The 23,616-nt window shown below is 42.2% G+C and overlaps 1 protein-coding gene across 1 annotated transcript in view; it reads left to right on the forward strand.

Annotated features, from left to right (window-relative positions):
- The window catches only part of SYPL2 (synaptophysin like 2), a 37,105-nt gene that overhangs the window by 9,049 nt on the left and 4,440 nt on the right, over positions 1–23,616 (forward strand). Inside the window, exons 3-4 of the mRNA XM_089681183.1 lie at positions 19,195–19,325; positions 20,577–20,775. Coding sequence (XP_089537309.1) covers positions 19,195–19,325; positions 20,577–20,775 — 330 coding nt within the window. The remainder of the gene's footprint in view (positions 1–19,194; positions 19,326–20,576; positions 20,776–23,616) is intronic.

Consider the following 23,616-nt stretch of genomic DNA (forward strand, 5'->3'; position numbering starts at 1 on the left):
TTAAATCAGCTAACTACATTCCAGTTGCATCAAAACAAAAGATGTACAAAGCCTTTCCCCTGCCATCATTCTGCAGAGATGGACCCTTACTCTTTGTGTAGAAGTAGCAGCCTCTCTGAAAAAGTCCATTGTGCCCCTCTACTGAGTCAAAGATAGAGCACTTCAGTCTGCAGGCAACATGAAAATTTGACTCCATGACTAAACCCTGTGGGCAGGGCAAAATGAGTTAGAGGCATGGCCCAGGTAGAGTCGGGCTGAAGCTGCTTTCACTTGTCTTACCTGGGCTTTTGTTCAGTGCGTGACATTTGGACTTCCTTTTGCATTAGAGTATATTTAGAGTCAGGACAGGCTCTCTCCTTGTCAGCACCCTCATAATGTGAATCACCAGAGACTGTAGGATTAAAGACCTGGAGCGGCACCCGAACCTTCTCATGAAAATTTGTTTATTGCAAATCTATAGGCCTGACTTAGCAGGGGGTGTTTTGGACCTTGCAAAGAGAACAGAGAACAAGAGTCCTTCTCTACAGCATGTTAGTAGGGTACAGGCTTTTTTTACTCAGGCTGTGGTTGCTTTTTAAAGAAAACCTTTTGTTTTTATGCTCCAGTATTATATTTAACCAATTTAAACTAAGAGTTCAATTGGATTTTAAAGAGACACTCTTACCATCTTTTACATTCAAGGGACATTAGTGGTAATAAATATACAAAAGGAGCACTTAGGGTTGTGTACTTGACACAATTCATGTCCCCTTGCTGTTAAAATTAGCTTGCTGTTTAGGGCTGCCTCGACACTTGTGGGTGTGTTGGAGGCATGTCTGACAGTCTTCCCACGCCTGCTATGCCCCCCTGCCCTGACCACTGCTCCCTTGCACAGTCTCTGATTACAAAGCCCTGGCACACTCTATACAGCAGTGATGAGTAAACCCAACAGCTATTATCATTCATTTATGGCTATCAGGTTCACTTACCCCTGCAGCATAGAAAGTGCTGTTGAGCTCCCAGACATAACCTAAGTTCTATGAACTGAGCTCATGCACGGCAATATCAGCAGCAAATTCGGAAGCATGCTGGACACTGTATGCTGCAGCAGTGAGTTATGTAGGTAGCAACTTTATTGAGTAATGAATGATACCAGCTAATGAGATTGCTGCTGCATACAGTGTGCCATGCACTGTAATCTGAGATCAGCATGGAAGTAGTAGGGGAGGAACACCTGAGGAAAAACTGTCAGAAGGAATCTCCGACACACTTTGAAGTGTCAACGGTGGCCCTAAAAAGCAGGGCAATTATATCAGCAAGGTGTATATGAATAATGAAAAGAAAAGAGCAAGAGTGATGCCTGGTATACACATTCAGTTTGTTTTTTTCATTCAACACAGCGGGCTGAATGAAAAAAATAACACAAAAAATGGAAAGATCACCATACTAACTAAGTGATGTTAGTACAGCGATCTCTCCTGCTGTGCTCCTTTGTGTTCTGACCCCCTTAGGCCAGAACACACTGATCATTGCTCACTGTGAACACTGATCAGATGCTGGTTTTCCAAAAAAAGCTGTTCCTTAGAGTGGCTTCCATTGGAAGGACAGCTGTACATATGGCCTGAATTTTGAACGGTTTCTGCAGAACCAGCCGATATTTGGACTGTGTGTATCCAGCTTTGGTGCTCCTTCTTGAAATTTTATTACTCTTAATGCCCCTTCACTGTTAAAGATGGGGACAGTGTCTCTTCAGGTATAAAGATTTGTAAGTTATCCTCTAGAGCAGTGGTTCTCAACCTTCCTAATGCCGCGACCCTTTACTACAGTTCCTCATGTTGTGGTGACCCCCAACCCTAAAATTATTTTCGTTGCTACTTCATAACTGTAATTTTGCTACTATTATGAATCGTAATGTTAATATCTGATATGCAGGATGTATTTTCATTGTTACAAATTGAACATAATTAAAGCATAGTGATTAATCACAAAAACAATATGTAATTATATATTGTGAAATATTTATTTCTAATTACAAATAAATAAAATTTTGTCTTGAAGCATGGTGTAGCATGAGTAACAGTCTTAATATAACAACAGTAAACTACATTTTACGCAGTAGTTGAAGATTTTACAGTACATGATTTTACATTTACCCTGTAATTATAATTCATGAAGTGTCGTTTTACCTCCAATACTGCTACTGAGTAGCTGCTTTCAACACAGCAGCTGCTTTCTACACAGTAGCTGCTCTTTATACATATGTGACTGGTCCACATAAGTACATTATGGCGCCAACCCTGTCACATACACCTGTATTTGTACAGGGTGTATGTGATGGGGTTGGTGCGATGATGTCATCACACCGGGTACTCATATGTGGGCTTATCTGCATGTGGGTGGACCCGCCTGGAGACGGATAGAGAAGCAGTGTCTCGGTTCCTAAGACCATCGTAAATATGTGTTTTCCGATGGTCTTAGGTGACCCCTGTGAAAGGGTCACGACCCACAGGTTGAGAACACTTCTAGAGAACACTTCACTATCTAGAGAGCACTTTGCATTTGACTCATCCAACCCCCCCCCCCCCGCAGTGTGAAGTATAATTAAACTCAAAAAAAAAATTTAATATATTGCAGCTTGCCAGTTTATAGATGTGGTTGCTGCATTTGTTTGCATTTTAAAACGTTCTTTTTTCCTTTGCTTTCACCTAGTGATCCAGCTATTAACACACCTCCATATTAGGATGGCTACATTCACTCCTCAACTGTATCTTTGTAGGAGCAGCATAGCCATCCTTAGACAGCAGCATTCTTAACCTGTGGAGAGAGTAGCATTGGATGCACTAGTATGTTTACGTGGACTATACATACAGTGAAGGAAATAAGTATTTGATCCCCTGCTGATTTTGAATGTTTGCCCACTCACAAAGAAATGATCAGTCTAAAAATTGAATGGTAGGTGTATTGTAACACTGAGAGACAGAATAGCAACAACAATTCAAAAGAAATGCATGTCTAACAGATTATGCACTGATTTGCATGTTCATGAGGGAAATAAGTATTTGATCCCCTTCACAAAACTTGACTTAGTACTTGGTGGCAAATCCCTTGTTGGCAATCAGAGGTCAGATGTTTCCTGTAGTTGGCCACCAGGTTTGCACACATCTCAGGAGGGATTTTGGCCTACTCCTCTTGGTAGATCCTCTCCATGTCTTTAAGGTTTGATGGCTTATGCTTGCAACTCGAACTTTCAGCTCCCTCCACAGATTTTCAATCGGATCAAGGTCTGGAGACTGGCTAGGCCACTCCAGGACCTTAATGTGCTTTTTCTTGAGCCATTCCTTTGTTGCCTTGGTCGTGTGTTTTGGGTCATTGGCATGCTGGAACACCCATCCATGACCCATTTTCAATGCTCTGGCTGAGGGAAGAAGGTTATCACCCAAGATTTGATGGTACATTATGCTAGTAACCACACATCAAGCATTTAATTGCATACAGGGATGAAGGAGCGCACCGCTGGTCACATAAGGGTTGATTTTCTAAAATTGGAGAGTGCAAAATCAAGTGCAGCTCTGCATAGAAGCCTATCAGTTAGTTTTTTTTTTGTCAAAGCTTATTTGAACAAGCTGAAGTTAGAAGCTGATTGGCTACCATGCACAGCTGCATCAGATTTTTATAAAACCAATCCTACTCTGTCTGAGAACAAAGGCAGATATGTGGCTACCAGCGTACAGTCGCAGCCTGTCATTGATTTATACAGGTGGTTGAACACAAACAGCTGTTACACCCGGGTGCAAAGATATGCTTGTTTTTATGCTGTACGCCTCTCTATATTAATATGACTTTTAAGTGGTTCTAAAGGCAGAAGGTTTTTTACCTTAATGCATTCTATGCATTAGGGTAAAAAAACCCTCTAGGTGCAGTTCTCCCCTCCAAACCCTCCTCCCTCCCTTGAGCCCCATCTTGACACAGCAGTATACATGAGAGCAGTGGCTCTCCCGGGTCTTTCTTTCCTCATTGGCTCACACAGCAGCTGGAGCTATTTGCTCCCTCTGCTACCAGTCACAACCAATTATTACCTTGGCTGATTAGGCCCTGCCCAAGTTCAAACTCACTCATGCTGCCCATGTCCTGCAAAATTTATCAAGATATGGAGCACATAGCTGGAGTATATGGTATTGGTGAATGAATTATTACTTGTGTGGGTTACATACTATGAATGGGTGGGCTCTGTGTTTGCAATGGAATGGTGATCTCACAAGTGTGTATGTGTGTGGATTGTTTTTCATCATAAAGTGTCATGTAATACTGTAGACTCAGAACTGCAAAATGACAAATACCCAAATTTGCAAATAGGCAACACTATAAAAACCATATTATCTGATCATTTAGTGTTAAACTAAAATGACCCTTAAGTTCTCCCTATGATGTGCATAGGGGGGATCTAATTTCTAATGAACATCTACTGTATATACATGTGTGTGAGGGAGGAGGAAATGTTTTTTAATTATTTTATTCATTATATTATGTTTTACTTTATAGAGACATCATGGTTTTATGAGACCCCTGATGCTTCCTGTGTCACTAGTTCAAACAGATCTTTGGACAGAGTGCCCTCCATAGATCTACCCATTCACATGTAGACGTGATCCAGCAGGATCAAGTTTACATAAAACACACCATGGGTACAATTAAAAGAAAGCAAATCCGTGGCCATAATGTGATCATCCTTTCGCTGTCCAACTGGCTGCAGTGTTGGCAGTGAAAGGGTTAATCATCCCCATGAATTGATTGTTTACTACTCAGAGTGATTACTAATCAAATCTTCTTCAACCCCCCTTCACAGCAGCAGGCAGCTCCCTCCTTGAGAGCAGAGCAATTTCCAGAGAATGCAGCAGCTGCAAGTACTGGGCTATAGTTAACAACTTCACTGCATGGGATACTTGCCAATTACCTTGTCAAATAACTGTGCCAGGAAGGGGGAAGGTTAACACACAACGATGACACTAAAAGTTGATAATTATTGCTGATTTTCAACAGTGATTCTTAGTTGGCCTGTCCACCGAAAAGTGGTATAGTTATATAAATCAGAAGTTCACTTCTTAAAGGGCAAGATCTCCCTACCATAATCACTTACTCTATTCCTGTCTGTTCAGGACTTTTGTCTGTTGGCAAGCCTTGGCAAGTTTCAGCACACTTCTTGCTGTATTCTCGGTATGAAAAAAAAACTACCTAACATGAAGTCTGGCAACCTTATAATGGCTACTACAGGTGTGCAGGATATTAAGATTTTGCACCAACAGTCTTCTAGAGATACAAAATATTTCAAGGGAATTTAACAGAGAAGTGTGGCCACAGCTTTTTTTGGCCATACGTCTTTTTTGGGTCACAGGAGTGCACTTACTTTTGCTCTCTTGTGATCCAGAGTCAGCTGATGGCAGGCTATTCCCAGCTATAAGCTGATGTCACAGAGCCACTCCAGGCTCTAGGAGGATCCTGACCCTATTGTCAGGATCCACCCAGCTGCCTGACTGACAGCTGGCTTCGGCTCTCAGCACTGGAGGGGCAGAGTGAAGAGCAGTGACTGACAGTCACTGATCTCTGTTCTGAGCTGACTGGGACCTGAACAATCAGTAGTCATGTGATCACTCAGTTCTCAGGCTTAGAGCCAACATGAGACATCTGTAGCATTGGATTGATGCTTCAGCATGGAGATGAGCATCCTGGATTGGAAAGAAATATAAAAATGCCACATTGCCTGACCCTAAAAAGTAATTGCATACTGTGTATACTGTACATATACTGATTAAGCAAAATTAAATCAACAAGTTAAAAGAAAACAATATTATTAGGATTAATCCACAGGATATAAGCATAATCAGAATGTATCATGTTACACAGTGCTCTCCTCCAGTATCAGAAGCTAATACACTTGTGGTATGTCCATTAATTCTACTCTATGGAGCAGTAATATTCCCATATGGCATGAAGCTTGCTGCAGCAGCAACAGTCAATGAACCAACAATGTAGGAAGACCTTGTTATGACTATCCTTCATTTGAGACTGTATGTTGGACTCTTTACTGTATGAAATTATTAAAAAGGCAACGGGTGTAAGAGTACTCAGTAATCCCAGCTGCACAACAAAACAGGTTAACACTTTTTGATCCTGCATCAAATCTCAGTTATTGGACCTACAAGTATTCTTCCACCCCTTGTGCTCAGGGAGGTTTAAACATTCTTGGCAAACCAACAGATAGAAACCTGGGGATAAGAAGATCTGCCTCACTAGCCCCATCAGAGGTGAGGGCTGTCTTAAGGCTTTATTGAAGATTTGGGAAGCTCACATAACTGACACATGTGCAGAGGGAGTTTCCAAAAGTTACAAAATAGAGTCTTGCTTCTGTCCTCCACCTCAGTTTTTTGCTTTGCATCTTCCAAACCAAAATTGACAGGACCTTCCTTTAGCCATTTGGGGGTTTTGAATCAAGGTATTATCATTTCCATTTGCCCCACTTCTTATTTAAACCCGTTTACAGTCCTGAAACCCAAAGGAGGCATTCACCCTGTCTTGGATTCAAAGTCTCCTAATGCCTTCATCCTCAAAGTGTTTGAAAGGAATCTATGTGGTAAGTTATTTCTTCCATTCATCTCTGGGACTTCTTATTAAAATAAAGAATGAGTATTTACTCATGTCTAACTTTCTAGGTCATCATTAATTTCTTTGTTGTAGTGCCAACCGCTATCAGTTTGTGGCCCTGTCCTTTGACTTGCTTCTGCCCTGAGTGTATTCCCAAAAGTCCTTCCCCCAGCTCTGGGTCTTTTTCTTCTAAGGTATCCCAGTCATCAAATACCCAGACAATCTGCTGCTAAGAGAGCAGACCTCTGTGACCTTGGACTCCAATGTGTTTTTGATGGATGCTGAACTTTTAAAAGGCATCTCTGATTTCATCACATCACTTAGAGTACTTGGGCTTTCCTCTGGATACCTTTCAGGCCAAGGTCTTTCTGCCCAGAGAGAATTTGACAAAACTGCAGAATCAGGTCTGCCAATTTCAATCCCAACATCTGTCTTCCTTGTGGATCTGCATGCGATCCATGCAGTCTCTTTGCTAAATTTCACTCTTGCAATTTGTGATGTAACATTCTCATGGCGTGGGACAAATCCAATATTTCCCTGGACAAGACTATCTGGTTGCATCCTCAAACCAAAGTGCCAGAGTAAAGGTTGTTTTCTTCTCTTAAAAATACATGTTTACAATGGATGCTGGTCTTTTGGATCATCTGTCTGTTCAGGGTTCTTGGTCTCAGGAGGAACTGAAACTTCCATTCAACATACTGGAATTATGAACAATTGGGCTCTTGTTACTTTATTGGACCTCTTTCTGACTGGTAAGAAAAAAATGTATCATTGTTAATAAAACCGAGACCCCCATTTGAACCTATTCAGGACATTTCCTCCTATCCATTAAGATAGCTTTTCCTGTGGCCCTCACTTCAGCTAGAAGGATTTATGAGTTATCAGCATAGTCCTGTAAGGAGCCATAGTCCTGTAAGGAGCAACTATGATGCAATACCAGATCCCAACAAGCCTTCACCCGTTATAAATCTGCCTTCCACACCTACACCTCCTCCCTCCACACTGCCAAACAAGCCTACTTCCTGACCCTCATCAAGACCCTCTCCTCTAATCCTCACCGACTCTTCTCCACCTTTAACTCTCTGCTCTCTCAGCCCCCACCTCCACCCAAGTACCTCACTCACCGCCCTTGAGATTGCCAATCACTTCAAAAACAAGATTGACACAAATCGCAGGGACATCGCCGCTGCTCAAACTCCCTCCAAACCCGTCCCCTCTCACACAGCTACCCCCTCATCACCCCTCTCCCTTGGACTCACCACTGCTCTGACCTCCACCCCACCTAACATTCCTCACACTGAAGCCCCCTCAACACTCCACACCTTCGACCTTACTACCATCGAGGAGGTCACCAAGGTCTTCTCTGATGCCTGCCTCACCACCTGCCCCCTCGGCCCTAACCCCTCACAACTCCTATGACCTCCCTCCCCCTCCATCCTACGCTCCCTCACCCACATCTTTAATCTCTTCCTCTCTTCCAGCGCATTCCCCTCCCCTCTGAAGCACGCGCACATCACTCCCATACTTAAAAAGCCCTCCCTGGACCCGAATGACCCCAACAACCGCAGACCCATCTCCCTGCTCCCATTCACATCCAAACTCCTCGAGCGCTTAGTGTACAATCGCCTACACTCTCACATCAGCGACAACAACCTCCTCGATCCCCTACAGTCCGGCTTCCGTCCCCCACACTCCACCGAAACTGCCTTACTCAAACTCTCCAACGACCTTCTAACCGCCAAAGTTAATGGCCACTGTTCAGTGCTCCTACTCCTCGACCTCTCTGCGGCCTTCGACACAGTCGACCACCCCCTCCTCCTCAAAAAACTACACTCCCTCGACCTCAGAGATTCTGCTCTCTCCTGGCTCTTGTCCTACCTATCACAATGCTCCTTCAGCATTACCTATAACGCTACCACCTCCCCCTCACTCCCCCTCTCTGTTGGGGTCCCTCAAGGCTCTGTCCTTGGGCCCCTTCTCCATCTACACCTCCTCCCTTGGCCAGCTCATACACTCTCACGGCTTCAGCTACCACCTCTATGCCGACGACACACAAATATATCTCTCAACCCCTCGCCTCACCCCCTCAGTCTCCGCCCGAATCACAAACCTACTAAACGACATATTAGACTGAATGTCGCAACACTTCCTTAAACTGAACCTCTCCAAAACCAAGCTCCTAGTCTTCCCCCCAGCCCGCACACCACCCCTCATTGACTTCTCCACGTCCAACAATGCCACTATCAGGCCCGCCCCGCAGGCCAGAGTACTTGGTGTCATTCTGGACCCCAACCTATCCTTCCAGCCCTAAGTCCAATCACTAACAAACTCATGCAGACTCCACCTCCGCAACATCGCCAAAATCCGCACGTTCCTAACCCCAGAAACCACTAAACAGCTCATCCACTCCCTCATCATATCATGACTGGACTACTGCAACTCCCTCCTCACTAGCCTGCCTCACCACAGGCTATCCCCGCTTCAGTCGATCCTGAATACGGCAGCCAGACTCATTCACCTTACCAACCACTCCATTTCTGCCACCCCCCTCTGCCAATCCCTCCACTGGCTTCTGATTGCACATTGGATCAAATTCAAAATCCTAAGACCTCCTTCTCTCTAGTTCTCTGGTCTCCTCCTCCCATGCACGCCTGCAGGATTTCTCCAGGGCGTCACCCATCCTCTGGAACTCCCTACCCCAATCCATCAGACTATCACCTACTCTTCTCTCCTTTAGGCGCACCCTGAAAACCCACCTCTTCAGGGAAGCCTACCCCACCCCCTGCTAATTGCCAACCTCCTCCACTTCTCCTACCACTCCATCCCCCACAGCTATCTCCTCCTGTACCACTATCCCCTCCCTCCTAGATTGTAAGCTCCAAGGAGCAGGGCCCTCGAACCCCTCATGTATCACATTGTATTGTTATTGTACTGTCGCATGTTCTGTCTCCCTTTGTAATGTACAGCGCTGAGCGAACTGTTGGCGCTTTATAAATACTGTATAATAATAATAATAATATTTGATATTACTTGAGTACAAGGTTTTTTGTTTCTGTTCAGTCTGAGGACTTTTTTCTCAAAGTGGCCACTGGTTTTCACCATATTGAGTATAGCATACTATCTTTCTTGTGTCAAATACCGCTTCACACTATGAACTTTTTTTAGAACTTTTGTACTCCTTTTATCGGCGTACGTTCAAGGGCGTAACTCCCTACCCTCATATAGTGTTGTTCTATTTTTTTTTTAGACTGCTTGCTACAACTGAGCAGGTGTGAAGTGGGAGGGTTACAGCCTCAAAGGGACTGGCATTTAGTTTTCTATATGCCTACTGTCAATTTCTCCTGTGAGCAAAAGTATAATCCTAGGTTTCCTAAAGCATATCTATGGTCAAAATGTAAAATTATACACTAATTTCCTCATTTTATTTCAATTTTTTCTAGCTTACTACTAATAACCTGAATGATCCTGAAGTTTGTAAACTTTTGTTGTACACATTTACTTCCTTGAATTCTTTGACATGTATTTACCATGCCCTGAGAGTAGGCACTGGTGTGTCACATGTTTCACAGAGTCTGTCTTCTCAACTACAGAGGTGCTCAGAGGAGGAGTTTCAGGAGACAGAATCAGAACAGCAAATACTACTTACAGGCAGCAAGATACAATGAGACATGTAGTACTTACAAAATCAAAAGTAAACCAAAGGAATAAGCAGAGGAGAAGCTGCAAAACATGTAGGGAATACAGGAAGTTGTGGAAAGAGATGGACAGCAGACAGGCAGAATTCACAACATGAAAGGAGATTATTCAAGTAAACTTATATTGGATTGTCAAATATAACTAATGTTTGTATTACTATTACAATACTGATGTTATAAAATGAGAGTGTATGCTGTGACCATAATTTTCTATTTATTATCATCAAGCTATGTCTCTAAAATGGCTCAGAGAAAAGGATTTTTTGGTGAGAATCAGTTTTTTTTATTTTTTGGCCATTAGGGAGATTCCCTCTACTGGTCCTGGTGATTATTGTCACAGGGACAGGAAGAAATGGGACAATCTGACCATAGATGCTTTCAAAAGAGACTGCTATCTTCGCCTTCCCCTCTAAGTCTAATTCAGAATAAATGGTCTTACCTATGTCCTCAGAGGCTTCAGCTACTGTGCACAGTTCTCATGCAGATTCCCTTCTATTCCTATCAGAGACTACAATTTTTCACCATATGGAAGTTATTGGTAACCTTATCCAGGCTTTACCACAGGCTTACCTGACATTGGAAAGCCAAATTCTTCTGTAGTGAAGAAAAACAGCTGGGCTTTTGCAGATATCGACATTCTGCAAAGGGTTTCCCTAATTGTCAACAATTTGATGACATAAGTGCTAGAAAGTGGATACAGCCTGACAGAGCTTTCACCACTTCAAAGAACTTCTCTTAATTTCCCCATTCTATGAAGAGTTAGTGAAGAAATGGGAAGTGTCACTAGCAGTGAACCCTCCTGTACCTCGCTTCAACAAGGGGGAGGTTATTCCTGTTGTGGACTCTTTTTTTCCATGCTTCCAGATTTGTTCTCATACCTGTTCTCTTCTGTACTTGGGTTTTCCAGGTTGTGATAGAATGGGCTGGAGTGAAGTGTCATTCTGTGAGAGTTCTCAACATTTGATTGATATGGTTACTCATTTACATATTTGTGATACCTCCTTAGATGTACTGTACGTAGCTAGGTGCTTGGCTAAGAATGCAGAGTGAGAGAAATGACTGCAACTGCTCTTTCTTATTCTACTATAATCAAGAGCTTTTGAACTGCATTTTCCAGAGAGAGATTGCCAGGAGGACGGAAATGAGCTGCCTTTTCTCAGGCTGTGCAGGACACAGCTTCCTTTTTGCCTTTTTGGGAACCGGAGAGTGCACCTTGCTGTTCAGTGTACACTATCGCTTCTGCGTATCGGCGGCCTGAGCAGGATCTGAAGTGCTGAGTTCGGGGGTGCCAACAGCCAGAGTCACCTGAGTGCAGAGCAAAGAGTAGACTAATCCCTGGGTCTGACGGAATGATGAGAAAGAAAGGAAGGCGCCTCTAAATGCAGTATAGACAATTTATTAGTGAACAATAGATAAATTGCACTTACAAGATAAATAGTTAAAAAGACTCATCGTGTGGTGTGCTAAGATCCAGGTGAGACATCCAGCTGTCCAGCAGCAGCTTAGTCTATAGGATCAGGAAGTATGAACTAGGATGTGTCTGTGCACTTAGAGATGTCTTCCTCTCTTTTTCATGTTTACTGCATTAGAGCCTTGCTTCCACTCTAAGAAGAGCTGCCTCTCAGTGTTATTGCTCTCATCCATCCATCCCTGATATCCATCTGGCACCTTTATCCTACAGCTACAGAGGTTGTGTTCTAACAAGCGTGCCCTATATAATATTGCTGGGACTGTTGAGCTGCTGCTGTGGGTATTTACTATCTGCTGCTAGAGAGTCTGAGCTCTTTAGGAACTGACTATACAGCCATCCAGTAGCGTTATTGCTGCCTGCTGGCATGACTGGGACTATGCCTATGTGTACCAAAGATACAATTTTGTCCCAATGCTAGCTGTAGTGCACTCTAGACTAGGTATAGTATTAGTATTCACATTGCAGTTAATGCTTATATGCACTGTTTATTGCTGACTTTGCTGATTCCAGTCTAGTGGTACAGAATTCTATTCTGAATTACTTTGGCATAGTGAATATATTGTCTGGGCAGTCTGTGTCTGAACCTACTTCTGTAAGCTCATTTATGCTAAAACCACCATTTACACCAACCCTAACTAATAAATTGAGTTAATTTACCACTAAACAGTATTGTGTCTATTTCCTGAAACTAATTCACAGTAGTTAAAGGTATCCTCACTTGTGTTCCTACAAGTGTGTACAGTGACTTTCACTCAAGGGGCTGAGGTTGTTCTTAGAGTCAAGGCACAGAACAGAGGGCCCAAATTACTAAGCTGCGATCCAAACTATCCAAAAGGGGAATTTTATCCACTTTGTACAGATGTTCTCTGACTTTCTGTTGTGTCTCTCTAAAGGTATGCATACAGCAAAAAATAAACGCACAGAGGTTTTAAGGTTTCTCTACACTATCCAATATAAAAAGAAGGAATGCACTTTAGGTGTTGGTCTGTGGACTAGACTTCCAAGAGATCCATGGTCCAGCTCGCCTTTAAAACTAACAAGCTATTTGAAGCTAGCCTGGGCTGTTAAGAACTCCAAATTCCCCAAAAAAACCTTCTACAAATTGTGAACCACAAGCTGGGGAGAAGATTACTGATATGTGCATACTCTGGGCTCAACAATATTTCCAGCATCTAAATAAGGGAGGTTATATTGAATTGATACAAGAGAGAATTCTTATCTCCCCCACCCAACAGGTTTTTAGCGTCAAATCTTCCTCTTTCCACTTAGAAGTCCATCTTTCTTTTCAAAGTGGCACGAAGACCAGGGAATGGGAGTTCCAATACATCTTTGGCAATACTTCTAAAGTTTTTATGCAAAACTTTTCCACAGTGCCCAAACAAGGCAGGTCAGTTAATTCCATTCTGGACCTCAAGGCTCTCAATACCTTTGTCCATCTTCAAAAGCTTAAAATTGAGTCTATTTGACTGGTTGGCATACCTGTTACAAGGAAAATTCATGACCTTGATAGATTTCTGAGATGCATATCTCTATGTCTCCATGTTTGCCCTATATCAACAATTTTTTTTACAGTAGGGGATCAGCACTCAGTTTGTGGAATTACCTTTTCATTTGAACATGGCTCCCAGACTTATTGTTTATTTCAGTGATCAGATTATCAAAGCTTCATTGGCTTAGGCTAGCCATACAGGTTAAGATTTCTCATATTCAGCCCTGTGAGCTGAACAAGAGAAATAAATAGATACCCCCATCCATGATAAGTAGTGTGGATCTCCCTTGCCAGCTATTGCATTCTGATGCTGCTCCTGTGGCTGTCAGATTAGCCAAACAATGACTGCATTTGATTGGCTGGAATCACTGTTCGACTGAGAGTTTTTCGTTCTTTCAGTTTTCAGATTGAAGTTTGTTGACCTGAATGGTACCATCCACAGCTTGAATTTCAGCAGAAATCCACTGAAATTTGAGCCATGTATGACCAGCATTAAGCCCTAAAGCACAGCCTCCAGATTACACTGGATTCCTTGTAGAGTTTCAAGTAGCTTAAAATTGTCAGCTGTCCTCCCTAGTTTCACCACAAGTCTTGTTTCTATGTATGCTTGCCTCCAAAGAGGCTGCAACTGCTCAGGCTTCAAGTCAGGGTTACCCAGAGGTAGTGAAGCTCATCTCTGTACAGATACATGTGAGTTCTGGGGCTCATGGTATCGTTGTTTGAGGTGATTCCATTTGCTTAGTTCCTCAATAGGACACTGCACAAGGGCCTGCTATCTTAGTGGGACCCTCTTTCCCAGCATTGGAGATGTCTCTTATTCCACACCAAGGTACCCTTGGTGCCCTTGGAGTTGTAGGGCTGCACCTTTTCCCCCTCTATACAGCATGGCTATTGAAGCAACACCTGGAAGACCTTCTTTAGTGCAAAACTGTTGATTTTAATCTTACAGTTTCCTTATTCACTCAGATTCTCAGTTTCTGCCAGTCTGGCATAGATTGGCATATGGAGTACCATCAAATGTCAGATCTTAGCTTTGGATATTTTGTTTTAACATGTTAGTCTTCTTATTTCTTGGCCTGCACCTCTATCAAAGGTGTAAATCACACTATTCCACCTATGAAGTTCCCATGGAACCTTAATTTGGTGACGTGTGCTTTATGGCCTCCTTTTTGAGGCACTACACAAAGTTATATTTTATTAATTTACTCGTCTGCCTTCCTTGTTCTTCACAAGGTTGTCTTGCAGACTATTCAGTCCTTTTTGACAAATTTCATGTCCTCCTTCCAACTTAATGAGGATGTTGTTACATAGTTAGTCGGGTTGAAAAAAGACACACGTCCACCCAGTCCAACCAATAAAAAACACACACACACACAAATAGAAAATCCTCATATACACAATCCTATACCCAGTCCAACTAGAGTAGGAGATTCCAAACTATGGCCCTCCAGATGTTGAGGAACTGCAAGTCCCATGAGGCCTTACAAGACTCTGACAGCCACAGGCAAGGTTCCCAGAGGCATTATGGGACTTGTAGTACTTCAACATCTGAAGGGCCATAGTTTGTAGACCCCTGATCTAGAGGAAGGCATTGTGTTACGATCCTAAATGTGGTACAGGTACTCAATGTTTATCTGTCTGCTACTGTTTCTTTCTGGAAGGCAAAAAGCTTCACAAAGCCTATAAGTAATATGAAGACTAGTTCTTTGCCCTCTGCTTAATGTTTTTGGACACAGCTTCCACAGTTCAGGTCCTCTTCAAGATAATCCTTTAGGAGGTTATATTCTTTACTGCTGTTTGTTCACTGCTTGCCACTCCTGAGCTTGTTCAGTATGTTCAGTGGTTTAGCCACTAGTTGGGTCTATGTCTTTAACTTTGCTTAGTGCCTCAATTCAGGTCAGAAATACAGCTGGCTGCACACTTGGCACCAGTGACAGCCGTGATCCAGCACTAAGCTCAAGATCTGAATTGATTGTTCCTACTTTAGAGAATTCCATAAAAGTGCTATGTTAAAAGGAGAGCTTGAAGCTTTATATTAAGAAAAGTGACCACCACTGTCCTATAAGCAGAGGCAAAAGGAAAATCCTAGAGGGTTTACAGTTTTAGATTTAATTTTTTTTGCCATATGTTTACTGTTGCTTGATACAGTGTTGCCTGGTATGTTTAAAACACTATTACACCCAAAAGCAAATAATACGTTGCACCTTACCAATTCTTTAATGTGATGGCCGCATTATTTATTTTTTTTTTTAAGCTTTCTATTTTCATCTGGTGGTGATGGTGGTTGTTTTTCAGAAGCACAAGCTCTGAAGCAGAATGTACCAGTTTATACTGAATGCACCAGTTTGTACTCACCAAAATCCTTTTTCCTGAGTTCATTAAACTCTTCCCTACCGCACTATAGCCGAAAGACGGCTACAGCGCGGTTGTCTAGTTCTGGGAGGATGTCCATGATCGTCCTCCCAGACCACTCCCCCAGTAAACGGTAAACGGACAATCACAGTGGCCTTTTACCACGTGATCAGCTGTGTCCAATGACACAGCAGATCACCAGGTAAATACAGTTGCCGGTTACTGGCTGCACCTTCCTTACGCTGTCACAGCGTGAGGAAAGTACTGCCAATAACCAGAAATTGTCAGAGGAGTGATCGGCAATGATCATCAGGGCACACATGATCAGTGGATAAAATAAAAAACTAGAAAAGCTACAATTTCTGGGGAAATTGTGTGAAGTGTTCTTGCCTCCACCAGTAGTCTATAACTGGAGTGGGTAGAGTAACTGGGTGGAGTGGCTTGAGTAACTATTGTGTGGTTGGAGTGGCTGGAGTAACTGTGAAAAGGTTGGACTGGGCAGAGTAACTTTATGGAGTGGGCAGAGTAACTGTGTGGAGTGTTTGGAGTGAGTAAAGATAGTAAACATTACACTAACCAATTGATCAAATTTAAAAAGTGCACATGGCAAGCTTGATAGAGTGAGAAATGCATTTCAACTTTTATTTTTCAGCTCACACTCTAGCTTTTGTCACTCTGCTGCCTCCTCACACACCTGGGTTCCTACTCACTCTACAGCAAGGGCAGAGAAGAGCGGTTAAAAACAGACTGCTCCAACTTGCTCACTTCACTGGCAGTTGCCATATTCAAACGGTTGTAGTTTAAAAAATATAAATCCTACACTGAAGAGCTGTATATTGTGAGAATCACAAGACCCAGACCTACATTTTGATGCATAGTATGTCTCTGAAATATTAAAAATGAAGGCACAGTCGCAGTTTAGAAATTGCCCTTCAAATTTGAGGTGGCTAGAGTGGAGTTTCAATGAATGTCAATGGGCGGCATGAGTTGCAAACAAATGGTCATATTGTGAAAACTATCAGGACTATGGCTTAGCCGTGGACATTTTTAGTGGCAGCAGGGATAGCTGAACTTTTTGATATAAGATTTGTGTAGGTGGGCTTGAAAATGAGGGAGTGATGGCAGTTTAGAAATCATGTCCTGATTTTTCAGCTCACACTCTAGCTTTTGTCAGCTCCCACTCTAGTTTTGAACATAGAAACAAAGAAAAACTTTTTTTCAAATTTTTTTGCTATTTTTTTTGTTTATAGCGCAAAAAATAAAACACCCAGCCACTATTAAATACCAAGAAAAGAAAGCTCTATTTGTGTGAAAAAAATTAGAACAATTTCATATGGGTACAGTGTTGCATGACCGCGCAATTGTCATTCAAAGTGCGACAGTGCTGAAAGCTCAAAATTGGTCTGGGCAGGAAGGGGGTATAAGTGCCTGGTAGGAAAGTGGTTAAGGGACACATCATTGGTTATATTTTTAACCTGTGGGTCATGCTGCCACCAGAAGGAGAATTTGGACACCAAATAAAGAAAAAAAAAAAACCTGAAGTGGGACCAGCCTCCCATTGGCTATAATCCCACCCCTCCATGCAGTCTCAGCTGAAGCAAAGCAGTATGAAAGGTAAGAGGAAAAAGTGGAAGGAAACATCCTTTGGTTCCTCCACACTTGGGTGGAATAGTAGTGTCCCTCAATGAAGTTATTATAACATTCTTATCTCTTTTTTCTTTGTTCTTTGAAGGACACAGTGGAGGTAATATTCAGTAACAAAACTGAAGGTTAGGCAAGAACATCCAGGAATAGGAAGAAGGGGGAAATATGCAGTCAAAACAAAAAAATGAAGGCCACCTTTAAGGCCTTATGGCCAAAACTACCATCCAGATAACACTGTTCTGGTTGACTGTGCAGAAAAAAAAAAGTTTCAGTATATAAAATGTATAATCTGTGCCCACTGATGCAAACACAAGTCACTAAAATGCATCCAGGCATACTGTATGTTATACAACCTGCTTTTATTATGAATACTAATAGAGACGGTTTGCAAGCAGTTTGTACATGCCTTAAAAACAATATCTCTCTAGGATTACTTTGTGCTCTGAATTATGATTTTAGCCTCAATATGTGTGTGTATAACAGAGAAAATCATATCTGCTTGCAATTTAAAATGTATGTCATAGGCAGACAGTAACCATGTGAAGCATAGGGGCATATTTATAAACAAAAGTTTGCATAGCTATTCATCCATCGAAACTGCTGGTACATTCGTTCTGTGCAAATGCGGCAAAATCAAGTCATAGAATATCAAAACATAGGAATTAAGTATTTATTTCCTATAACCCGTAGTTCTATCTAGTGACCATAATGTGATATTTTTCTGAACTACTCTATTTTTTTAAATAAAAGAATGACATTTGACCTGTAGGGGAAAAAGAAGGAGCACATTCTTTTCACAGATACAGTACATTCATACAGAATGAATGTATGTGTACAAATAGCACATATATGCATACAGAATGAATGTATGTAGACAAATAGCTATGCCAACTTTTTTTTTTTTTTTAAATACCCCGCTCAGTTTAGATTCAAAGAAAAATTTTATATAGAAGTTGGCCTTATAGGTATCTGTACGGAGACTTAAAAATTAAAGTATAATCAAAACTAGAAAATAAACTCCTATAAAAAAAATGCTATAGATTAAAAATCATTGCCTCTACCTTGAAATCCAATGGGGGTCATTTACTAAAAGTGCAAGAAAATGCAAAATCGGGTGCAACTCGAAACTAATCAGCTTCCGGGTTTTATTGTCAAAGCTTACTTGAACAAGCTGAAGTTAAAAGCTGATTGGCTACCATGCACATCTGCACCAGATTCTGAGTGCACCAGTTTTATGCAGGCCATAGATGGGTCGTTTATCGGCCGATTTTTCATCTGCATGAAAAATCGTCCGATAATCACGCCGTTAGTGGGGCCAGCCCGTCAGCCATTTTTCGCGGATCTCCTCATTTATTTTTATCGGTCATGCTGGAAAACCCACGAAAAACAGACGTTTTTTGTGGACATTAGTGGCAGCATCGGCAATGGGGCCGACCTATTTTTCATTTATCGTCTATGGCCTGCCTTAGTAAATCCGCCCCAAAGCAAATCATTTATCACTCCCACCTCAAAGCAGAGCTGTGACATATCATTACCGCAACCTTAATAACATTAAAGTGCATAAAAAAAGTCCATACAAAGTCTATAAAAGAAGAGTAAGAAGTCTCATTTCTGTGAAGGTTCACAAAAAAAAGTAAGTGTATAACAGTTCCTTATTCAGATGATCTTCTTCATGCTACTTTTGAACCCTGTCTACCTATATTATTGCATGCTTCAAGCTGCTGCTTGCTATGTATTAATATGGAATTAACAATTGTTTCACCCATATTATAGAACAAGATTATTTTATATACTATATTTTTTATAAATTAGACATTAAACGTTAACATTAAACATCTTCCTGTGCACATATCTCTTGTCTATTTACATGAAGCTCTCTTGCTTCTGATGTTCATTCTTTCCTTTCCCACGTTTCCTCTTTGTTGTAGCTCTTTGCTATCTTTGCCTTTGGAAGTTGTGGTTCATTCACTGGAGAAACAGCAGCAGTCGTGATGTGTAAAGTCACAGATACACAGACAGACACAGATCTCATCTCTGTGTCCTTTTCATATCCCTTCAGGTAAAACCTTAGCATGGTGTTCACAATCATTATTACTTGGATTTGAAAATATAACTTTGCTATGTGAAATCAGTTTTGGCTGCTGCACCAGCACCATTAGAATAGTATACTAATTCTCTTGTAGTTACTCTTCTAAGTGATACCTCCAATGTTATTTTAACACATCTGACAAATGGCAGATTCTATAACTCCAAAACATTCCCTAATTCTTAACCTCTTTTGTTATACTTTTTCAGAATGTTCGAGAATTTTAACACATTAGTCTTTATCTAATTTAAAGAGTAACTCCACTTTTGTTGAGAAAACAAAACAAAACAAAACAATCCCCTCTGGGTGATCAACATAGATTGCAAGGCTTTTAGTAAACTTTTTAGAGTCTTACCTGTTTATGTTCTTAAGAAAACGTTTGATCCTCTCTGTGTTCAATCTAATCAGCTGATGCACTTCCAGTCTAATGAGGAACATTGCAGTGCCTGCATTCCTATAGAGATAGAAGTAATTAACCTTACAGAGTATTTCACCAAAAATATAATTCCTATTGCAGAGGATGCCTACAATTCTACCTGTATCTTAATGTAGATGTCTGGGGAAAATTAGTGAGCCAATTACACAAGCAGGAAATTCAATTTCTGGTGACGTTCTTTATACCCAGTTTGTACAGATCACTTCCAACTTGACATATTGCATTGTATTTTTAGATTGAAATGGATATATAATTTTTAATTACTATAAATTACAGTATGGCTTGTGTAGCAATTGTATATGCTATATTAATTTTAATTTGCTATATTTTTTTTCACAAAAATGGAGTTACCCTGCACATTTTTTTAAAACACTAAGAGCCCTATTTATAATGGAAAATGGTATCCACTTGCCAGAGAACATTGCAGTCATTGCTCCACTCTGCACCTGCACTGTACCTTTTAGTCGAAAGGAGTATAGCATGGTACCCTACAGAGAACACTCAGGAACAGGATAGTCCTGTCACGTGAAATGACAAAGGCTAAACCACTGTAAATCACTCCCTTATTGGCTAATGAATGGACAGTGTGCTAAGGGTAAAATTCCTGATTTTCAAACCTGGAGTGTTTAAATGACAGATGGAAGTTAATAGGTTGGACCACAAGAAATTTTACTATTAATACATATTTATAACATGAGACTTCCTATGATACTCATTTTTTCGAATAACCATTTTCAGAACTGTTACAGTTTTACTACTGTGCTTTACATTGTATATGTTTGTTCTAGGTTGTACAGGCAACGATATGAGATGCCACCATGTGGTGACACTGAAGCCCGTGTCTTGCACCTCTCAGGAGACTTTTCTGCACCAGCTGAATTCTTTGTGACATTATCCGTCTTTGCTTTCCTCTACTCTATGTTGGCCTTGGCGATATACTTGATTTTCCATGAGAGATACACTCAGATCCGGAGAGTACCAGTTGTGGTAAGCAAAACTATTACTAGCAAATTAAAAAATTATACAATAGAGCAGGGGTACTGAATTAAAACTCATGGAGGTTCAACCAGTAACATTTTCTTCCATCAGAGGTCTGAACCACATTTTTTCTTCAGCCCTCTCCTACTGTATATAACCATCCCTATATGTCAGTGTCCTCAGTCCCCCCCCCCCCCTTATACATCACAGTCCCCAACTTCACATCAGTTTCACCTTCACAGTAGTGTTCTCAGGCCCCCTGCACATCAACCCCACCCACCCCTTTACAGTGCACCCCCATTATTTTGAGCAGTCCTCAACCCCCCTTCAAATCATCACCCCTGCCCCACACTACTGTCCTCTGCCCCCTTCACATCTTTCCCCCACACTACTGTCCTCTGCCCTCTTCACATCTCTTCCCCACACTACTGTCCTCTTCCCCTTCACATAACCTCCAGAAGAACTGTGCCCCCTTCACATTCCCCCACAACACTGCCCCCCCTTTACATCTCCCTCCCCACAGCACTACCCCCCCTAAATCTCTCCCAAGAGCACTGCCCTACCCCCTGACATCACAAATCCCCACCCAACAGTAGTGTTCTCTGCCCTTTTCACATCAATCCCCCCTGCCCCCCCCCCCACACACACACACAGCACTGCCCCCTTCACACCTCACCATAGTAGTATACTCTGCTCTCCTCACATCAACCCCACCCCCCACTTTACATCCCTACCCCACAGTACTGTCCTTTACATCCCCCCACCACAACACTTTCCCCCCTTTACATCTCCCCCTCCACAGCAATGCCCCCTCCTCGCATCACATAGTCCCCCCCATTTACATTACCCCTTCACAGCACTGCCCCCTTTACATCACCCCCCCACCACCACCACATGCACATAGCACTGCCCCTCTTCACATTTTGCCCCCCTTTATATTGCACACACAGCCAGAGTAGTGTCCCCGGCCCCCCCTTCACTCTCGTACCTTAGAGCAGAGAACAGGTGGTGGAGCATTTCTGGATGGGTGTGGGAAGCACAGCACATCATTGAACAGGGCCGCTTCTTTCCCCCCATTCACCGCCGCTGTTATAACAGCAGAGTGGACAGCAGAAGACAGAACATTTATGGAGTGAGTGCGGTATAACAGCATAGTATTGAACAGAGTGCGGGAGCGAGAGCTGTCATAACATTCCTGGATCGGATGCAGGAAGCATAGCATTGAAAAGAGCATGGGAGCTGCGAGGGTTAACATTTTGTATTAACCAGCAGGTGATTGGCTGCTAGCACTGCCCTGCTTCCAGTCAGCCACTGGTTAGCTTAAAAAGGTAACCCCGGCAGCTCTCGCGCTCTATTCAATGCTGTATTGTACTTCCCACATCCGATCCAAAAATGTTTTGTCAGCTCCCGCTCCTGCGCTCTGTTCAATACTGTGCTGTTATTCCACACTTGCTCCAGAAATGTTCTGTCTCTGGCTGTCTGCTCTGCTGTAAGAACAGCGATGGAGGGAAAGAAGCGACTCCAAAATGGTGTGATCGGGTCCGGATGAAACAGTGGCTAGGTCCGCATCCGGACCCTGGTCCGCCATTTAGTGATGCCTGCAATAGAGTAAATGGTAAGACCTGGCTGATGTTGAGGGAAAAAGTTTAACAAATATGCATACAAGGGGGACATCAAGAGGTCTTGATAGCACATACACAGGGGCGGACTGACAACTCATGGGGCCCCTGGGCAGTAGGGGATCATAGGGCCCCTGTGTCCTTGCCCAAACTCAAAAAAGCCTATGAAAAAGGTACCAGGGGCATCTCATGGGGCCCCCTACTGATCCCGGGCCCTCGGGCAGTGCCAGAGTTTCCAAATGGTCAGTCTGCCCCTGCACATACACCAATAAAATGAAAGCTATACATTGAACTGGGGGGTAACAGGTGTATTTAAATACCACACTGACCAACTTCACATACTCGCTTTCCTTTTTTCCACACTAATTTGTCCAGCCATTAGGAGCAAAGAGAGAATGTCCTTTGTAAGTTTTGACTTGAAGCTTCTTAACATGTAGGATTAACATAGATCTGAGCACTCTCTTCACCCTTTTCCATTTGTTCTCTGTAACAGTACTGTTGCTTAGTCTCCCAGTACAGTGCTGGGTGTCGACAGACTCAGCACCAGTAATATTACATGGAACAAATGGAAGTGAGTGACATGCGCTCAATACATAGGAGAACCAGGTATTTTTCATTGCTGCTGTCAGCTGAGCAGGGTGACAAGGAAGCCAAGGAAAAGAAATACATGAAGCTGAGAAGAGCAGCAGTTAAGTAAGCCAATTTCTTTGCACTGCATCAACAAAGCAAAGGTTCACTTTTCTGGCCCGCCACATGTAGGTGTATTACCTGACAATCTGGGCTTTCATTCCTCAAATTGTTTACACTTTTGCAAGAATATCCTTTAACATGCTTTTGTGCATTCATACCCTCATGAACAACAGGAATAACCATATGTGATCTTAGTGGTAGACCATAATAAGAATAGAAAAACATTATGATGAACAAAGGAACCAAACATAATGGACAGAGTGTCCAGTGTGCCCTGCAAGTTTTCTTTTTTTTTTGCCAGTAAACAATGCAGAGCAGAAAGCAGCTCCTGGAAATGTTTACTGTAATCATGAGCATAACTATTACACAATGTACTGATTTAACAAGCATGTCACATTCTTATGTGTTGTATTCTTATAAATCTACTCATTGCATTGTAAAACACACCACTCAGGACAAAGAAAAGCTAAGTATACTAAGTTGGCAAAATCATAGAAAACGTTTATGTGAATTACCATTTTATATAGCTCTATGTCCCTAC

Source organism: Staurois parvus, unplaced genomic scaffold, assembly GCF_062004578.1.
Source record: "Staurois parvus isolate SC_StPar_1 unplaced genomic scaffold, SC_StPar_1.0 ptg000261l, whole genome shotgun sequence".
NCBI classification, from domain to species: domain Eukaryota; kingdom Metazoa; phylum Chordata; class Amphibia; order Anura; family Ranidae; genus Staurois; species Staurois parvus.